The sequence below is a fragment of the Rutilus rutilus genome (genome assembly GCF_951802725.1).
Source record: "Rutilus rutilus genome assembly, chromosome: 10".
NCBI lineage: Eukaryota > Metazoa > Chordata > Actinopteri > Cypriniformes > Leuciscidae > Rutilus > Rutilus rutilus.
In genome coordinates, this window is record NC_140215.1 from 30,009,189 (window position 1) to 30,027,270 (window position 18,082).

The 18,082-nt window shown below is 38.8% G+C and overlaps 1 protein-coding gene across 1 annotated transcript in view; it reads right to left on the reverse strand.

Moving 5' to 3' along the window:
* Window positions 1–411: 411 nt before the first annotated feature.
* LOC311298294 (coiled-coil domain-containing protein 148-like) overlaps window positions 412–18,082 on the reverse strand; it is a 170,515-nt gene continuing 152,844 nt past the window's right edge. Inside the window, exons 11-15 of the mRNA XM_084421092.1 lie at window positions 6,007–6,147; window positions 5,313–5,431; window positions 4,589–4,706; window positions 4,299–4,433; window positions 412–1,002 (exon numbers count right to left, since the gene is read on the reverse strand). Coding sequence (XP_084277218.1) covers window positions 856–1,002; window positions 4,299–4,433; window positions 4,589–4,706; window positions 5,313–5,431; window positions 6,007–6,147 — 660 coding nt within the window. The 3' untranslated portion in view covers window positions 412–855. The remainder of the gene's footprint in view (window positions 1,003–4,298; window positions 4,434–4,588; window positions 4,707–5,312; window positions 5,432–6,006; window positions 6,148–18,082) is intronic.

The window sequence follows — 18,082 nt, forward strand, 5'->3', positions numbered from 1 at the left end:
ACCGGACCTGCTTGACGTGCAAGACCAAACCTCATTGGTTCTGGCAGAAGCTCGAGAATGAACCTCATTAGTTCTTGCTGAAGCTCAAATGTGCTGCGTAACAAGAGAATTAACCTCATTGGTTCTCACACGTCAAGCGAACATGCTTGAGCTTCAGTTTGCCACAACTGATGTGTGAGTTGATGAATGTGTTATATGTTTTATTCAGATATAAATGTGAATAAAAGCCTAAATTCAATCTGTTCATTTTATAAAGCAGCTTGACCTCTAAATATATAACATAATACATAACATATATATTGTATAATAATTCAAGTATTACATCTACAGCTAATTCTATTCAGTTTCTATTCTATTCTGTTTTCCCTAATCAATTAAACTAATTAGTGGATCTATTTAAATCACATTTCAAAAATACTTTACACATATAGTGATACCAAAGATGAGACGAAGAAAGACAAACTCGATAGCTACATTTAAATTGCAGTGATACAGGCAATACCTTTTTTAAAGGTCGATGTCATTGTAAAATTCCAATATATTTACTTATATATTTACTTTACAACGCGGACTGACAACAGCAGGCATGCATATATATATATATATATATATATACCTGGGATAAATAAATATATTACTAGAATAAAGTGTCCAGTGGGAATATGTACTTTAATTTGATTCTAAGGGTCAGAGAGGGTTGAAAATCATTAAAAATTAAAATATGACATAGCTCAAAAAGTCACCAACATGTGGAACATATGTTTTTTTAGTATTTTAAAATGATTAGTCGCCCAGTTTTAGGTAGACATATATGTGTTATATGTGAAAAGGTTAATATATTTATTTATTTAATGTTCAGGTTCTGAAGGCAGTGGATTCCATGTCTCGTCTGGGTGGTTTTGGAGGTTGGATCTCAGACAGAATCAGTTTTGCATAGGGGGTGTTATGGAGACCAGCAGTTCTGAGCGCCTGTTCAATACGAACTCTGGGATCAGACACAATCTGAAAGACAGACAAAATAAGAAGAAAAAAAGATAAGAGCATCTTTCAATTATTCACAGAATTATTGATTCATGGCAAATCTATATAAGTCACCATGATCAAGCCTTCAAAGTGAGATGCTCAAGCAAAAGTCAGGGAAGTAATATAAATAGAATTCTTTTAATAATTAAATGTTTTTTGTAACAGGATTTGCTGTTGACCGGTTGATCTGCTTTGACATGACCAAGGTTAAAGTCAGTAACTTATCTCAGTTTTATGTTTACAGGAAGTGATATTAAACCTCCATGTTATGAAACAAAAGTCTGGAAAAAAAGTCTGTATGTTTCACAGTTTGGCCTTGGCCAATAACTTTGTAAAGGCCAGAGTCCCAAAATGTCATCACAGGTTAACCATTATTATTGGCAGAAACATAATGTCCCATGTACATGACAGTCAGAACTGGCAGCTGCAGGTCTACCCTGAACCAGACTATTTAAATGTTGAGCAGTAAATAAAGGACTGACTGTGAGATCAGCAGAGGCCAATCATCTTGTGCCATGCGGTGATGATGTGACTTGTGCCAGATTGCATGTAAAGGACCTATCAGCCTGCGCCCTCTGGAGTTTCACGACTGAACTAGACACGTATGTAAATTTCAGCACATTTGTTCTAACTGATTAGACATAGACATCAAAGTTTGAATTTGTTAATTATATAATAAATAATTACATTGAAAAATTAAATTGTGAAATTAAAGTGAAAAAAGTAAAATAGTCCTCCATTACAGTATCTAAATTTTTCCTACTAAAAAGAATGTTTTATTCATGCGATGTCCACTGTAGAGGACACCGTTTGTTTAAAAAATAAAATGACATGAAAAGACATGACATGTGAGGGAAAAAACAATGGGATTTCTTTTTCATTCACCAATCAATTTTTAGGTTTCAAGATTTTTTTTTACCAAACTTTGTTACAATATTGGGGACATTTAATATTCAACAATATTATTGATCTGCCTGCATTGACATCATTATTTGAGAACTGAACTGAGCTGGACGATGACATTACGGTTTTCTCCAGAGTGGATATATAACTAAATTAATAACTTTTTTACAACAAAAATTGTTCACTGAACCATCACTGAACTTACTTAAAGGGGTGGTTCAGGATTTTCAACATCGGACCTCATTTTCAAGTGAGCCTGTTTGTCATTCATCAGTGGAGACCGTTTTCAAAAAAATTCATCCAGTCCTTACTTTTGGATAGTTCGCTGGTGCTAGGCTAGCGCGAGTCAACGGTAGATGCGTTAGCCTGCCATTAAAAACAGTTTTACCCACTCCACAGTACATCAAAAGCAAATCAATTATAACGCCAGACTACCGATATAAATGTCTGTTGAGAGAATAATGTTAGAAATCAAACTACCCTTTCATCGCATTGCAATAGTTATACTTTGTTCCCTGTGTTTATTAGCACAGTCTACAGCAGCGGCGGAGTGATATTAAGTTACCTAGGCAACCGAGACTACTACTAGCTAGCTATGGCACATGGACGTACAGACGTCCCGACTGTAGTGCGCTTCTTTTCTGTGTTTACTTTTCGGCGCAGTACTAACCGGAGCAAAGTAAAATTCCGCCACTGCTGAGAAACTAGTTCCTGTAAATGTAATGCGATCATTGAGATGCAAGTGTAGTTTGAATTCTAACATTATTCTCTCAACAGACATTTACATCGATAGTCTGGCGTTATATAATTTATTTGCTTTTGGTGTACTGTGGAGTGGGTAAAACTGTTTTTAATGGCAGGCTAACGCATCTACCGTTGACTCGCGCTAGCCTAGCACCAGCGAACTATCCAAAAGTAAGGACTGGATGAATTTTTTTGAAAACTGTCTCCACTGATGAATGACAAACAGGCTCACTTGAAAATGAGGTCCGATGTTGAAAATCCTGAACCACCCCTTTAAGCTAGACTATGATGATGGTTAATTTTATTTTCTTCTAGATCTGCTGTACAGCAGAAACAAACTTTGTTGCATTATTTTCCTGTTATCACTGTAAAGATGATTTGAAACAATCTATATTGTAAAAAGCGCTATAAAAATAAAGATGACTTGACTTGTTAGAAAATAGGCGGGTCCACAACACGCTTGTTACACACATAGGGATGCACAGCAGCAGCAGCACACAAACTGGACAAATATTAAAAATAAAAGGATTACAATGTAAAAGATTAATATTGTGTGCATAAAGATCTGGTGGAATCTGGCTTGTCCCGTACTACACTCGTGCCATGGAGGATTCGCTATTTACATGACGGAATTTGCAAGTGGAAAAACTGAACGCGTCTCCAGAGCGCAAACGGATCTGCTTGTGTGCGAGGTTAAAGGGCGCAAGCAGACCATCTACGGGACACCATATTGTAACTGTGTAACTGTTTGTGTAATAAGCAGATTGTACGTGCGTTGTGGACCCGCCTATAGGCGCACTTTACTAACGCGCTCTTTAAATAAAAATAAAATACTTTAGACCAGGTTTTTGTTGGTCAATGGCGCAGTCTATTTCAGTTGCCTCAAAATAGCAACGCGAAAACAATGCGCCTGAACACGATAACAATATTGTGCATGTTCTTTATTGCTAGGTATTGAAAGGACTCACATGTGCATTCCAGTGAATTATTAATGGGATATACTGTAAATTAAATCGGGAGAGCAGACCACAAATGTGCAGTATATGTAGTCCTTTTTCATACTGTTACAGCGGAATACAAAAGGAAAAAAGGAAATAATCAGGAGGAATAGAATGCAGCAACTGAAAAGAGCTCTTGCCATAGATATTCTTGTCATACCACGTCACTTTAAAATGCCAAGTGTTATTTTATTCTCTTAAAGTTTTGCAGCTCATTCAGACAAATGGACGGATATGGATTATTTGGATTAACCGTATGATTTGAAATTATTTGTTTCAGTCTTTTTTGAGTGGAACTTCCCCAAACCGGAAGTGCCACCTATAATCTAAACGCGGTAGGCTTGTTAGGAAAAAGGTGAATAAAAATAATTTATTTAATGTATTGTTTATTTATGATTTATTTAATTTATTTAACATAATGAAATATAAATTATAGGTTAACATCTAATGTTTCTGGAAATAGCCTATATTTCATGTGCATGATTCTTCTTCTGGTTCAACACAAAGGTTGGTTGGATTATTGGTCTCAGTGTAATAAAAGGCTTCATGTGTGTTTGTGTGAGGGAGGTGAATGTGTGTGTGCGATAGGTATCTACAGTATGTGCTGTGTGTGTTGTGTGCATGTGCTACCTGTTCATCTGTGTATGTATTTAGCGGGTACAGTGGTTTTTGCAAAGCAAAGACTTCTTCTGGAAGTTGACGTACTCTCCATGCCTCTGTGTTTCCCATCATCCTCTCTGGATTGGCCTCAGCTACTTTAGAGACCTGTAAACCAAACAAATACGCACAACGAGCTGTCACTGCTTAACAAAAATGATGCTCTAACCTAGGCTTAGGCCCTGATACAAATCATTAGATTAGATTAGAGTCTGGGCATTTGCATGTGTAAAATGCATGTGCAAAACTGCATGTGCGTGTACCTGGTTGCATAAAGCTTGTAGTCTCTCCTCTCTCTCCTTATCATCCTTCTGTTTTTGTTTTTCTTTCATTTCATGCATCTGCAGCTTCTGCTGTAACAGTTCTTTTCTGAACTTCACCCTGCACAACATATCCAACCAATGATACAGCTGAAACAATTATATTATAACATTCTGATTACATTTATCAGCATTTTGACAATATCCTGCGTACAGTATTTCTCAATATTGTATTTGCTCTGAAAAGGCTTAAAAGTTGTTGTGTTTTTTTTATTAGAGGAATCATAATCATTATATAAGCAACAAAGTTTCCTAGTAGATTCAAAATATTGAAAGCAAAAAGTAAAATACAGTTAAAAAAAGAATATATGTATATTTAAGATAATTAAACATTTTTCCACTCTTTCACTGAATAAACATAATGAAGAATACAATTTTATTTTAAATGTTTTATTTGACATAATACTATAAACAGTATTATTACATAATAACTTGTTAAAACAAATGTGTTAAAACATACATTAATTGTACTGTTTAAATGGCAAGATTTTGAAAGGAATGCAGATAGTATATTTGGTGGAAATGTATGAAATCTTTGTTCTTATAATATGATTCATGATAATAGTTTGTCTGATCCACAGTATCTGTAGCTGCAAGGCTGGTACTAAAGGTTTGCTGGTTATTTGGCCTTTTTTGTCAAATTGTTTCTCCAACCAAAGTACTTTACCTTTCTTTATCTCTCTGCATCTGTTCTTCCATCTCTCTTCTCAGTTCTGCAAGCCTCTTCATATCCCTCTTTCTCTGCTCATCTCTTCTCCTCTGCTTCTCTGCATGGAACCTATTTATCTGAGAGGGAAAGAAAGAAAAGCCATGTGATTTGTATTAAACTAGAATTTTCTTTGGCTGAACCATAAGCTAAAAACGAAAATTTACAGACTTCAGACATTTGTGTAGTTTTAGATAAAAAAATTATGTAGACATTTAGAGATTTTGTGTGAATGGAGAAAGTACGAAGATCGGTATAATCTATTTCTTTCTCATAAACGTCATTAATCAGGGACAAAACACAGCTCTGCAGGAAGTGAAGGGAAGCAGGAACACACACACAAATTTACATTCACATTACATTTATCAAGCTAATGGGCTGAGGACAGAGCCTTGGGGTTCCCCTAAGTATTTTACTAATGCTCATACTGGACTACACTGATTTTTTCATAGTGCTCTGATAAATTATAATGTAATAATGGCTTACAAGTGTTAATAAAAATGAAAAATAATGAAAATGGCTCATACAAATTGTATTCAATAATTCTGTTTTTATTAAAATTACATCACATTATGGGAATAGTTTGGTTTTCATGCTGACTTTAAATAATGATGACATCACATGTACTGTCATTTAAGGTTTCATTCAAATGTACCTGCTGTGTCAGTTGAGCTCTTCTAGTTTTTTCTCTCTGTTGTTCTTTCCTCAAGGTCTCCTCTTCCTCTTTGTGCCAATAAGCAGCAAGAGCAGCCTCCAACTCCGCAGCCTCCTCCTGCTGAATGCGCCACTGCTGGAGCTAAACCCACACAGACAGACAGGTAACTTCAGCAGCAATTTATCTGTAGTGTTTAGACCACTGAAGTGTTAAGCTGGAACTATGTACAGTAGACTGGAGATACAGTGTGTAGACTTTACTGAGCCATCAAAAAAAACAAAAAACATAGCAAATCTCTGTAGGCACACACAGTATTAAAATATGATTACACACTCAAATTAGAGAAACTGAGTCTTAAACACTTGGATGGATGGAACACTTGCATGGATCACTCGTCATTGCATACTATATCTATATATGTATAAAATAGTATATGAAAGAGTATGCAAAATGATAAAACAATGAAGAATAGTGTGAACACTGAGTGGTGTTCTGGTTATCATCTACAGCAGGGGTTCTGAACTCTGGCCTTCAAGATCCACTTTCCTGCAGAGTGTACTTCCAAACTTAATTAAACTCACCTACGTGCAACTTTCTAGTAATCCTGAAGACTTTGATTTGTTTGTTCAGGTGTGTTTCATTAGGGTTGGAACTAAAGCCTGGAAAGTGGACCTCGAGGGCCAGAGATGATATTCCCTGATCCGACAACAAATCCTAAAACAGTGGTTCCCGAACTGGGGGTACATGAGGTGACAGAGGGGGCCTGTGAACAAAATGCAGAGTATTGTCATTCATTTAATTCTACCCCAATAATAACATTAAAACTAAGCATGTATTTCCAGCAGACAAAATGTCCCCTCTAGTCAAGTCACATTCATTTATATAGTGCTTTTTACATTACAGAATGTTTCAAAGCAGCTTTACTGTGATAATAGGAAATTAATGCAAATAAGATTGTTTAGGCTGTACAGCAGCTCTAAAAAAAGTCATTATCCAGCTTAAGTAAGTTTTTTATTGATTAATTTTTGTGGTAAAAATCATTAGTAATTAAGGGGGCTGCTTACACGACACCATTTTCAATTGAAAATAGAAAGCTTTTAAAGGAGACATATCATGCTTTTAAATTGTTCCTTTTTAAATATAAATCATACATTTGTAGTCTATATAAAGCGGAACTGCAATGCTTGGGTCTGAATTCTTCATTATTATAGCTCCACAAGCCCCCTTTTTACCCCTTTTCTGTTGTGCGTCTCAGAGCAACCCGTTTTGGTGCGGTCTCTTTAAAAAACATTGAGACACTTCATACCCCGCCCCCTCTCCAGGTTGCAGAGGTTCAACTCCACCCCGTTCGGCCATTTTTGTAGTCTGATAGCAGAGATAGGATTACTAGCGGCACAGAAACTTTTTATTCACACGTTATTAACAAAATGTCAACAACGGAAGACTTGTCCAGCCAGCCTTACATGTTCGAGCCAGAGTCGGAGCCGGAGCGAGATAAAAATGTAGACGACGAACCTGCAGAACAACGTCTTCATATGGATGTATCGCAATGGTATGTTACTGTATTTACACATGAAACTTTGGTCTTCCGACCTTTTACCACCGTGTCGATTTATTTTGATTAATATGTGCGAGGGAGAGCGAGCAAGACAGCGTCTTTTGGAGACGGCGAAGTCATGTTTACACCATAGACCAGGGATAGGCAACTCCGGTCCTGGAGGGCCACACTGTCCTGCAGAGTTTAGCTCCAACCCTAATTAAACACACCTGAACAAGGCAATCAATGTTTTCAAGATTACTAGATAGATACAGGCAGGTGAGTTTTTATCAGGGCTGAAGCTAAACTCTGCAGGACAGTGGCCCTCCAGGACCGAAGTTGCCTATCCCTGCCATAGACTGTAGGGCTCCGAGAGAGAGCGCCCGCGCGACCGGGTCTCTCTCTCTCTCTCTCTCTCTCTCTCTCTCTCTCTCTCTCTCTCTCTCTCTCTCTCTCTCAATTTCAATTCAATTCAATTCAAAATTGCTTTATTGGCATGACTGTACATATTACAATATTGCCAAAGCTTGTAAAAGACATCAAAATAATAAAATATTACAACATAACTTAAATCTAAATGTACTACTTAAATTAATTGTACAAATTAACAGTGTAACAAATTATAATATCTGTAAACATTTTACACCATAGTGTTTTAACATATATACAAATTATAGTATCGGAACATTTTATACCACAGTGTTTTAACATATACACACACATGTCACTGAAGGTCACTGTGGTGGACAGTAGGGAAACACACTGAGGTCAGACACACACATCACACACACATTCACCTGCTGTCTCTCAGGCTGTGGCACACACACACGTATCTGGCAGCCAATGCTGCTGTCTGGCCCTCTCCTAGCAGGATCTTCATCTGATCTACTTCAGTCATGGCTGTAAAGTTCTGTATTAAGTTAGTGAGTTTGTTAAAGTAGAGTTCTCTGACTGAACTGTATTTGTGACAGTGAAGGAGGAAGTGCGTCTCTGTCTCGATCTCTCCTGTGCTACAGTGAACACACACCCTCTGCTCTCGGGGTAACCAGCTCTTCCTGTGTCTGCCGGTCTCGATGGCTAGACTGTGTTCACTCAGCCTGTACCGGCTCAGGATCCGTCTCTGCTTTGTGTCTCTCACACTCTGGAGATATTCTTCCAGTTCATAATTTGATTTCAAATTTCGATAGAATTGTAATTTACTTTGTGTTTTAGTTTCCTGATCCCAATGTTCCAGATATGTATTTTTAGACTGTTTGATAATTTGGTTTGTCCTGATGTTAGTGTGAGAAGCAGTGCTGGTCTGAGACTGGTTAGAGTTAGTAGGGTTAGTCCGGTTAGTGAGTCTCAGAACCAGCTGACTGAGGAGACTCTTTTCGGGGTTCAGTTCTTGGGTTTGTAGTGCTTTAAAATGTAGCGATTCTGTGGGACTTGATTTTAGATGCATCCAGAATTTGAGGGATCTTTTTTGCATATTGATAATCAATGGGAATCGGCCTAATTCTGCCCTACATGCATTATTGGGTGTTTTCCTTTGTAGTTTTAGAATCATTTTGCAGAATTCAGTGTGTAGGGCTTCTGTTGGATGCCTGTCCCATCTAGTGTAGCTCTGATCACTGAGTGGACCCCAAACCTCACTTCCATACAGCGCAATGGGCTGAATTACACTATCGAAGATTTTACACCAGATTGGAATCGGTAATTCAATGTTTTGGAATTTTTTCTTAATTGCGTATAGAGCTCTCCGAGCTTTATCTTTGAGAGCATTCACTGCCACACTGAAACTCCCCGATGCAGTGATGACCAGGCCGAGGTAAGTGTACTGCATCGTGTGCTCTAGGGCGGTGCTGCCTAGGCTGAACTGGTGTCTGTGTTCCTGACATCTGGGCTTCTTCTGAAAGACCATAATGTTGGTCTTGGTGAGGTTGACTGCCAGGGCCCAGTTCTGGCAGTAGTTCTCCAGCAGGTCCAGGTGCTGCTGTAGTCCCTGTGCAGTGGGTGACAGCAGCACCAGGTCGTCTGCGTACAGCAAGAGCTTGATGCTCCTGTCCTGTAGAGTGAGTCCAGGGCCCGTAGACTGCTCCAGCTGCACCGCTAGTTCATTAATGTAGATGTTGAACAGCGTTGGACTCAGGCTACAGCCCTGCCGCACTCCTCTTTTCTGGGTGAAGAATTCTGTGTGTTTGTTGCCAATTCGTATTGCACATTTGTTGTTCGAATACATTGATTTTATAGTGTCATAAACTTTACCCCCTACACCACTTTGTAAAAGTTTATAATATAATCCGTTGTGCCAAATAGAATCAAATGCTTTTTTAAAATCGACAAAGCATGCAAATATTTTTCCGTTTTTGGTCTGTTTTACGTGTTTATTGATTAGGGTGTGTAGGGTGTAAATGTGGTCAGTAGTTCTGTGATTTGGAACGAAGCCAATCTGACTCGAGCTCAGGACATTGTGTTCGTTAAGGAAGCTTACAATTCTATTGTTTAAAATACTGCTAAATAACTTCCCCAGATTACTGCTCACACAAATGCCTCTGAAATTATTAGGGTCCAATTTATCTCCACTCTTATGAATTGGGGTAATAAGTCCTTGGCTCCAGATGTCAGGAAAACAGCCTGAACTAAGTACAGTGTTGAACAGTTTGAGCACGGCCGCCTGCAGCTCAGGTGTGCTGTGTTTCAGCATCTCTCCTAGAATGCCGTCAGGACCGCAAGATTTCTTTCCTTTTTGGCTTTTGAGTTTATTTGTCAATTCTTCATGTGTAATTGGGAAGTCAAGTGGATTCTGATTATTTTTAATTGTCTCTTCAAGAGTTTGTAGATTTTGTTTGATCAGGTTATAATTATCATTGAGTTGGTTTGATGGGATTTCTTTATATAAGTTTTCAAAATGATTTGTCCAAATTTCTCCATCTTGTATTGGCAGGTCTTGTGGTTTCGTTGTGCTCAGATTGTTCCACATATCCCAGAACTGATTCTGATTTATTGAATGCTCTAATTCTTCTATACTTTTGGTCAGATGGTGTTGCTTTTTCACTCTAATTGTGTCTTTATATATTTTTAGTTTAGAAAAGTATTCAGTTCTTATCTCAGTGTTGTTTGGTTCTTTATGTTTCAGATTTGATAATTTTCTAAGTTGTTTTCTTAATGTTTTGCATTCTGAGTCAAACCATTTTTCATCTTTTGGAGTATTTTTAGTGTATTTTTTGCCTTTCTTTTTCAATTCACTTTTATGTGCTGCTTTTTTAAATATGTAATTTATTTCGTTTGTAGCCGAATTAACACCATCTTTAGTTGTTTTGAATTTCTTATTAATAAATGTATTTATTAGATTTTTTAGTTCTTCAGAACTGAGGGCTTGGACAAATTTGTCTGCGCTGTCTGGAGCCCATCTGTACCTCTGCTGGACCGGGTACATTTGGCAGGTTTCCGGCCTGTTTTGTTCTGGTGTGTGATGTGTTTTGATGTAGATGTTAGTTTGGTTATGGTCAGAAAGCGGAGTTTGCTGTTTGACAGTGAATGCATTGAAGGAGGAAGGGTCCATGTCAGTGATGGCATAGTCAACTACACTAGCTCCAAGACCTGAACAACACGTGAACCTCCCTAAAGAGTCCCCTCTGATCCGGCCGTTCAGTATGTACAGGCCTGAGGCTCGGCAGAGCTGCACCAACTCTCTACCGCTTTTATTCACGGTTTGATCAAGGTTGTTTCTCGGTGGAAGTTTTCTTGTGAGACTCGGGGGGTTTTGGCCAAACACATATTCATTGCCCTTTGGATCTATGACATCCGGTTCAGATCCAGTTCTGGCATTAAAGTCTCCACACAGCAGCACGTTTCCCTGGGCCTGGAAACGGCTGATTTCTGTGTGGACGCTGTTGAGGTATTCCTCATCATGGTAAGGGGACTCCGCTGGGGGAATGTAGATGGCACAGAGATATGTGTCTGTAGCTAAAATGCCAATTTGGTTTAATTTTAACCAGCAATGAAATTTCCCAACTGTAATGGTGGAAATGTGTTTGGCCAGATCCTCCCTGTACCACACCAGGATTCCTCCCGAGTCTCGTCCACGATGGACTGTACTTATCTTGACTGAGGGCACAATTACTTCATAATAGCCTGAGGGACAGTAGGTGAGCGCATCATTTCGACACCAGGTTTCAGTGAGGATTATGATATCAACATCTTCTATATTTTTTAGAAATTCAGGGTCTGTGCTTTTAGAACCAAATGTTGAAGAGTGAAGACCCTGAATATTCCAGCAACTTATTTGAAATGAACGCATTTGTATTCTAAAAGAAAAACCTATTTGGTGAGACAGAGAGAAGATAAGGTGAAGCTACATGTGAATCTCTACATCTCTCTCTCTCTCTCTCTCTCTCTCTCTCTCTCTCTCTGCGTGTTGGGAGTTTTTGGGGTGAGGTGTTGAGTGAGAACTGACCTGCAAAACCCTTTTTTCTCTTTCTTTTTTTCCCTCCTTTTTTTCTTGTCTTTCTTTTTTCTTTTTCACTTTTTTTTTCCTTTTTTGCATGTTCTGACAGTTTGTTTTTTGGTAAGCGGTTAATTTTTGAGCGCAACTAAGTTGCGCGATAGGATGGCGTCTATCTTTGCAGCATGGGGTGCGGTGTGTACCTGATGACGGTGTTATGGTAGAGGACGTTCTCGTGGCAGTGGGAGATGAGGTAGGCTTTGAAAGTATTATTTATGCCTCCCGAATGAATAAAGCGGTTGTTGTATTTGTAAAAGAGAAAAACACTGCTTGTAGGTTGATTGAAAATGGTATTGTCATACGTGATAATCTTGTGCAGGTTACTCCGCTTTATGCACCTTCTAGTAAAATCATTATTTCAAATATTCCGCCTTTCATTTCTAATGAGGCGTTGGAATGTGAATTAGTGAGATTCGGTAAGTTTGCTAGCGAGTTCAGAACGATTTCTTTAGGTTGTAAACATCCGTCTTTAAAACATGTTCAGTCTTTTAGAAGACAAGTGTATATGTTTTTGGACTCTCCAGAAAATACTTTGGACGTTTCTTTCCGTGTTAAGCATGAAGGGAGACCTTATATGGTTTATGCAACTACTGGCAACTTGCGATGTTTTGATTGTGGTGACATAGGGCATAAGCGGATTGCGTGTCCACGCAATGAGCACGGAGGAGCGAAACAAATAGTTTCAGAGGGGGAGGTTGATGCTGTGATCATCTCAGTTGACAATGAAATCGCAGGTCCTTCTGGGTTACAGTCAGATACTGGTACAGTAGCGCGTGTCATCTCTGAGCCAGTGTCTGCGGTGCCAATACAGTCAGCTGAGTGCAGCGCTAGTGACGTTACTCGTAGCGGGAATGCCGAGAACGCCGTAGCTGGAACTTGTGTTATTGTACCAGGTATCAGCAACGTTGAGCAAAGTAACTATAATGGTGAGGAATCTGATGAAATTAATCCGAGTGGGTTATTAACTTGTATAGGTAATGATAGTATTGATGCCATGTCTGATGATACAGATTCAATTGACATTGAGGGCTCACAGGGAGATCTTCAAAAGGAAATTTCCTTATATCCCCTTGAGGAAATAAATCACTTCTTGGATGATACTTTTGGCAAACAGGTGAATGTTAAAGACTTTTTCCCAGACATTGAGAAGTTTGTTAGGTCTGTTACAGTTCTTCAAAAAGCAGTTGGTTTCGATATTTTGAGTGAAAAGAAGCGTTTTCGACTAAAGAAGCATCTTACAGTGATAAGAAAATGTAAGAAAGGAAAAAAAAGTTCTTAAACTGATCAGGAATGCATCACATGGGTTGCTTCTCTTTCTTTCTTTTTCTGTTATGTCTGTCTTTCCTCCTCTTAAATACATGTATGGATAATTTGAGGGTGGGCTCCATTAATGTTAATGGTGGTAGGGATAGACATAAACGTGATTTGTTATTAGAAAGTATACAGATAAAGAGATTAAATGTTGTATTACTTCAGGAAACTCATAGTGATGTAGATAATGAAGCCGATTGGAAAATGTGCTGGAAGGGGCAACAGATACTTAGTCATGGGACAAATTTTAGTGCAGGTGTGGCAATTCTTTTTTCTCCAGAAACTAGAGTTAATATTTTAAGCTCTGAAGAAGTTATAAAAGGTCGTCTTGTCTTAGTGAAGGCTGAAATTTAAGGTTTTCTTTTTTGTTTCATAAATGTGTATGTACCGAATGTGGGACATGAGAGAATCACGTTTTTTAAGATTTTAAGTGGAATATTGAAACAGTGTCACAATAATGATAATTTGATAGTTGGGGGAGACTGGAATTGCACAGAAAATTTTACCATTGATCGAAGTTCTGAGGAACCTCATATGCAATCTTCCATTTACATGTACCTGTCTAAAATAGTAAAAGAAGCTGAACTATTAGATATGTGGAGGATTAAACATAATACTGCCAGACAATATACTTGGGTAAAAGTATCTGATGATAGAGTGAGTGCTGCCCGTTTGGACAGAATCTATATATCTAAATGTTCTAGTAATCGGGTTGTTGAGTGCTCAATTTTTCCAGTGGGGTTTTCAGACCATCATATGGTTTTAATGTCATTGGTGTTATCAAAGTCTTCAAGGAAATCTTCATATTGGCACTTTAATGCCAAATTATTACAAGATGTTAACTTCTGTAAACATTTTAAAGTTTTCTGGGAATGTTGGAAAAAAAAAACATACTTTTGAAAATGTAAGACAATGGTGGGAAATTGGAAAAACACAAATACAAATGTTTTGTCTGCAATATACAGTTAATTCCACAAATATGATAAAGAAAGCTATTCAAACTCTTGAGAGATCCATAGATTCAATAGAGAAAGATTTGTTGGATAGACATGATCCTGGTTTGTCTCATTGTTTACAACAAAAAAAGAGTGAGTTGGGGTCCTTTTTAAATGAAAGGGTGAAAGGAGCCTTGGTGAGGTCTCGGTTTATTGCAGTAAATGAGATGGATGCCCCAAGTTCATATTTTTTTAACTTGGAACGTTCAGTAGCACAGCACAAACAAATGGCCTGCCTCCGTCTGCCCGATGGAAGGGTCACCACTGACATTGCAGAAATGCGTCATCATGCAGTGGACTTTTATTCCTCTTTATATACTGCAGAACATTGTGACTTGGACTGTGCTGAGCAGTTATTTCAAGGCCTTCCTAAATTGGACTCTGATTCTAAGACTGCCTTGGACTCTTTTTTAACGTTTGAGGTAGGGGTGCTCCGATTGATCGGTCGCCGATCATAATCGGCCGATAATAGCTTTGGGATGTTTGATCGGTGGTCTCTATAAAGGCCGATCCAGAAAAGCCGATCAGATGACGCAAAACTCGCGAGACAATTTTTTTTACGCGCTGCTAAAAATGGCTTCACCGGTCTGGCAATTCTACAAGGTGTGTGAAAAAGACAATACATTAGCAATCTGCAATGTGTGTACCAAGCAAATCCCACGAGGCGGAAAGCACGCAAAACATTTTAACACCACCAACCTCATCAGACATTTGAAGGTTAGTCACGTAAAGGAATATGAGCAGTTTTCAAAGTTAGCTAGTGCAAAGAGAGAGCGAGACAGTTCATCAACTCAAGCGCCACTCACTCAGCTGTCGGTAACAGAGACGTTTCAAAGACAGCAACCCTACAGCAGGGACAGTAAGAAGCATAAAGAAATATCAGACAAAATAATGGAATTCATTTGCCTAGATCACCAGCCTCTGTCTGTTGTGGAAGACGAAGGGTTCCGGCGACTCATGTCCTATTTAGATTCACGTTACACTCTGCCAGGGCGTAAATATTTCACTGATGTGTGCCTGCCGCAGTTATACCAAACTGTGTTTACATATGTCGACAGCCTTATGAAGGACAACATAACATCGATTGGTTTCACTAGTGACATTTGGAGTGCGAGTGTATGCCCCATGTCCATGTTGAGCCTCACTGCGCAGTTTATTAATCAAAATTTCGAGCTACAAAAAGTTGTTCTACATTCTCAAGAGTTTCCAGGGTCACACACCGCGGAGGCTCTTGCTGCTGCATTCAGCGACATGTTTCGAGCATGGGGAATCCCGAAGGAAAAAGTGCATGTTATTCTAAGGGATAACGCAAAGAACATGGAAAAGGCCATGAGGGATGGCAATCTACCCAGCCTGCCGTGCATGGCGCATTCACTCCAGCTCGCCGTGACCGAGGGAGTCATGTCACAACGCAGCATCGCTGATATAATCGCTTCTGGAAGACGCATCGTCGGTCATTTCAAACACTCCCCGCTTGCTTACTCCCGGCTTCAAAGTATTCAGAAACAAATGGGCCAGCCTATCAAGAGACTACAGCAAGATGTACCTACCAGGTGGAACAGTACTGTATACATGCTGCAGAGTCTGCTGGAACAGAAACATGCCCTGTGTGCTTATGTAGCCGACTATGACTTACCCTCCATGTTCACCAGTAGCCAGTGGAAATTAGTTGAAAATATGATTTCGCTACTCGCCCCATTTGAAGAGCTCACGCTGCAGATCAGCGCATCAACTGCATCGGCTGCAGATGTTATACCTTCCATCAGAGCTTTAACTCGTCTTCTTGAGAAGACAGCAGAGACTGACCACGGTGTAAAAACTTCAAAAGCCACGTTGTTGGAAGCGGTCCAGAAAAGATTCCGTGACATTGAATCTGAGCGCCTGTATAGCATCGCTACAATCCTCGATCCGAGGTGAGAAAACTTAATTTACACATTCGTTTGTGTGTGTGCCCGCGCTCTGTGGCTGTCAGAGCGAATTAAAGAGCATGCAAATGAGTATTTCAAAGGTTTTAATTAATAATTGATAAAAAATATATATATTTATGACTATTCTAGTAGCCTGAGCTCCTTAATTAATATTGCAAGAATAGGTAGCCTATATTTGGTCTAAATGATTGATACAAGAAGCTATTAATGAAATGAAGTGTAATTTAATTGTTATTTTGTATAGGCTGGTATTTCCTTCAAATTCTGTAAATTTGCTGTAAACATGAGCAATTAGAAGAGTTATTAATAAGATTAATGATAAAAAAGCATATTTTTTGGAGTATGCTAAGCTGAGTAATAACAAGAGCTAATCATAACCTTTGAAATTAAATAGAACATTTCTTAGTATAGATTTTCTATTTTTTATGTAATTTCTCTGTGCTGTTACATATTTCTTTTCTAACATGGAGCAACTGTAACTCAATTATAAAAGTATTTTTGATTCTGATTTTTGATAAATTCATATTATTCAATTCAAATAAATTAATGAATGTTTTGTTTTCTTGTAAATAAAAGGTACAAAGACAGATATTTTTCTGATGCAGTCAAGCCCCAGATACGTGGGCTGCTTTCTGATGTCCTGGCCACTGGATTGGAGCAGCAGGATGGTGAGGCGGCGAGTTTGGCTGCAAGCGGGTCCGGACCCCCAGAGAAAGTACCACGAACTGGCTCCTTGCATGCCATGTATGCTGAGTTGTTGGGTGGAGATCAGGAATGTGGTGGCAGTGACATCAGCAGCTCAGCATCATTGCAATTGAATCTTTACCTGTCAGAGCCAGTTATCCCTCAAAGCGGACAGCCACTTGTTTATTGGCAGAACAATAAAAGCCGCTTTCCGGCTCTCGCACAAGCAGCACGAACCTACCTCTGTGCACCGTGTACAAGTGTTGATAGCGAAAGACTTTTTAGCACAGCAGGGAATATTATTGATGAAAAGAGAAACAAGCTGTCTGCCAAAAATGCAGAGATGCTTATCTTTATAAAAAAAAATCTGCCATTGATGCTTAAGAAGTAATCTCTATCCCCCCTCTCTCTTTCTCTACCTCACTCTACCTCTCTCTACCTCTCTAAATGCCAGAGTATCCCAGAAAAAAGCTGTTATGGACAGCTTCCATACAGATATGGAAGTTGTTAGTTATTTGAATTTTTTGTTGCTGTGCACTTTACTAACTGTGCTCCTTGAAAAGGTGTTTTACAATAACCAATGGCTGGCTGACTGACTCAAAACAATATTTTGGCTATAGCCTTTTTTGTTGCAGTTTTAGTTTAAAGTAGCCTAAAGCTAAATTTAAAGACTCAGATGTTATGTCTTATCTTATTTTATTTATATATTCTACAGGATTTAAGTTGTATTAGTCAAGCCCTACGTTGTTCCTAATAACCAAGCACAGGCTGCTAAGTTAATTTGCTGGAGATGTTGCTTGCAAATAAATACACAGTTGTCAATTCATGATGTGTTGTCTTCTCTTAATTGTAATACTTAATGTGCATTGTTGTTAAATATAGTTTAAAAAATTATGCTACATGATAAATAGAAGGCTTCATAGACCCTGTAATCGGTGATCGGTATCGGTATCGGGTGATACAGTTTCCAGCAATCGGGGATCGGTGATCGGCCCCAAAAATCCTGATCGGAGCACCCCTAGTTTGAGGAACTTTCATCTGCTGCCACACAGCTCAGCTCGGGGCGCTCCCCTGGTGTTGATGGGTTGACATCAGAGTTCTATAAACACTTTTGGGACCTTCTTGGTGTTGATCT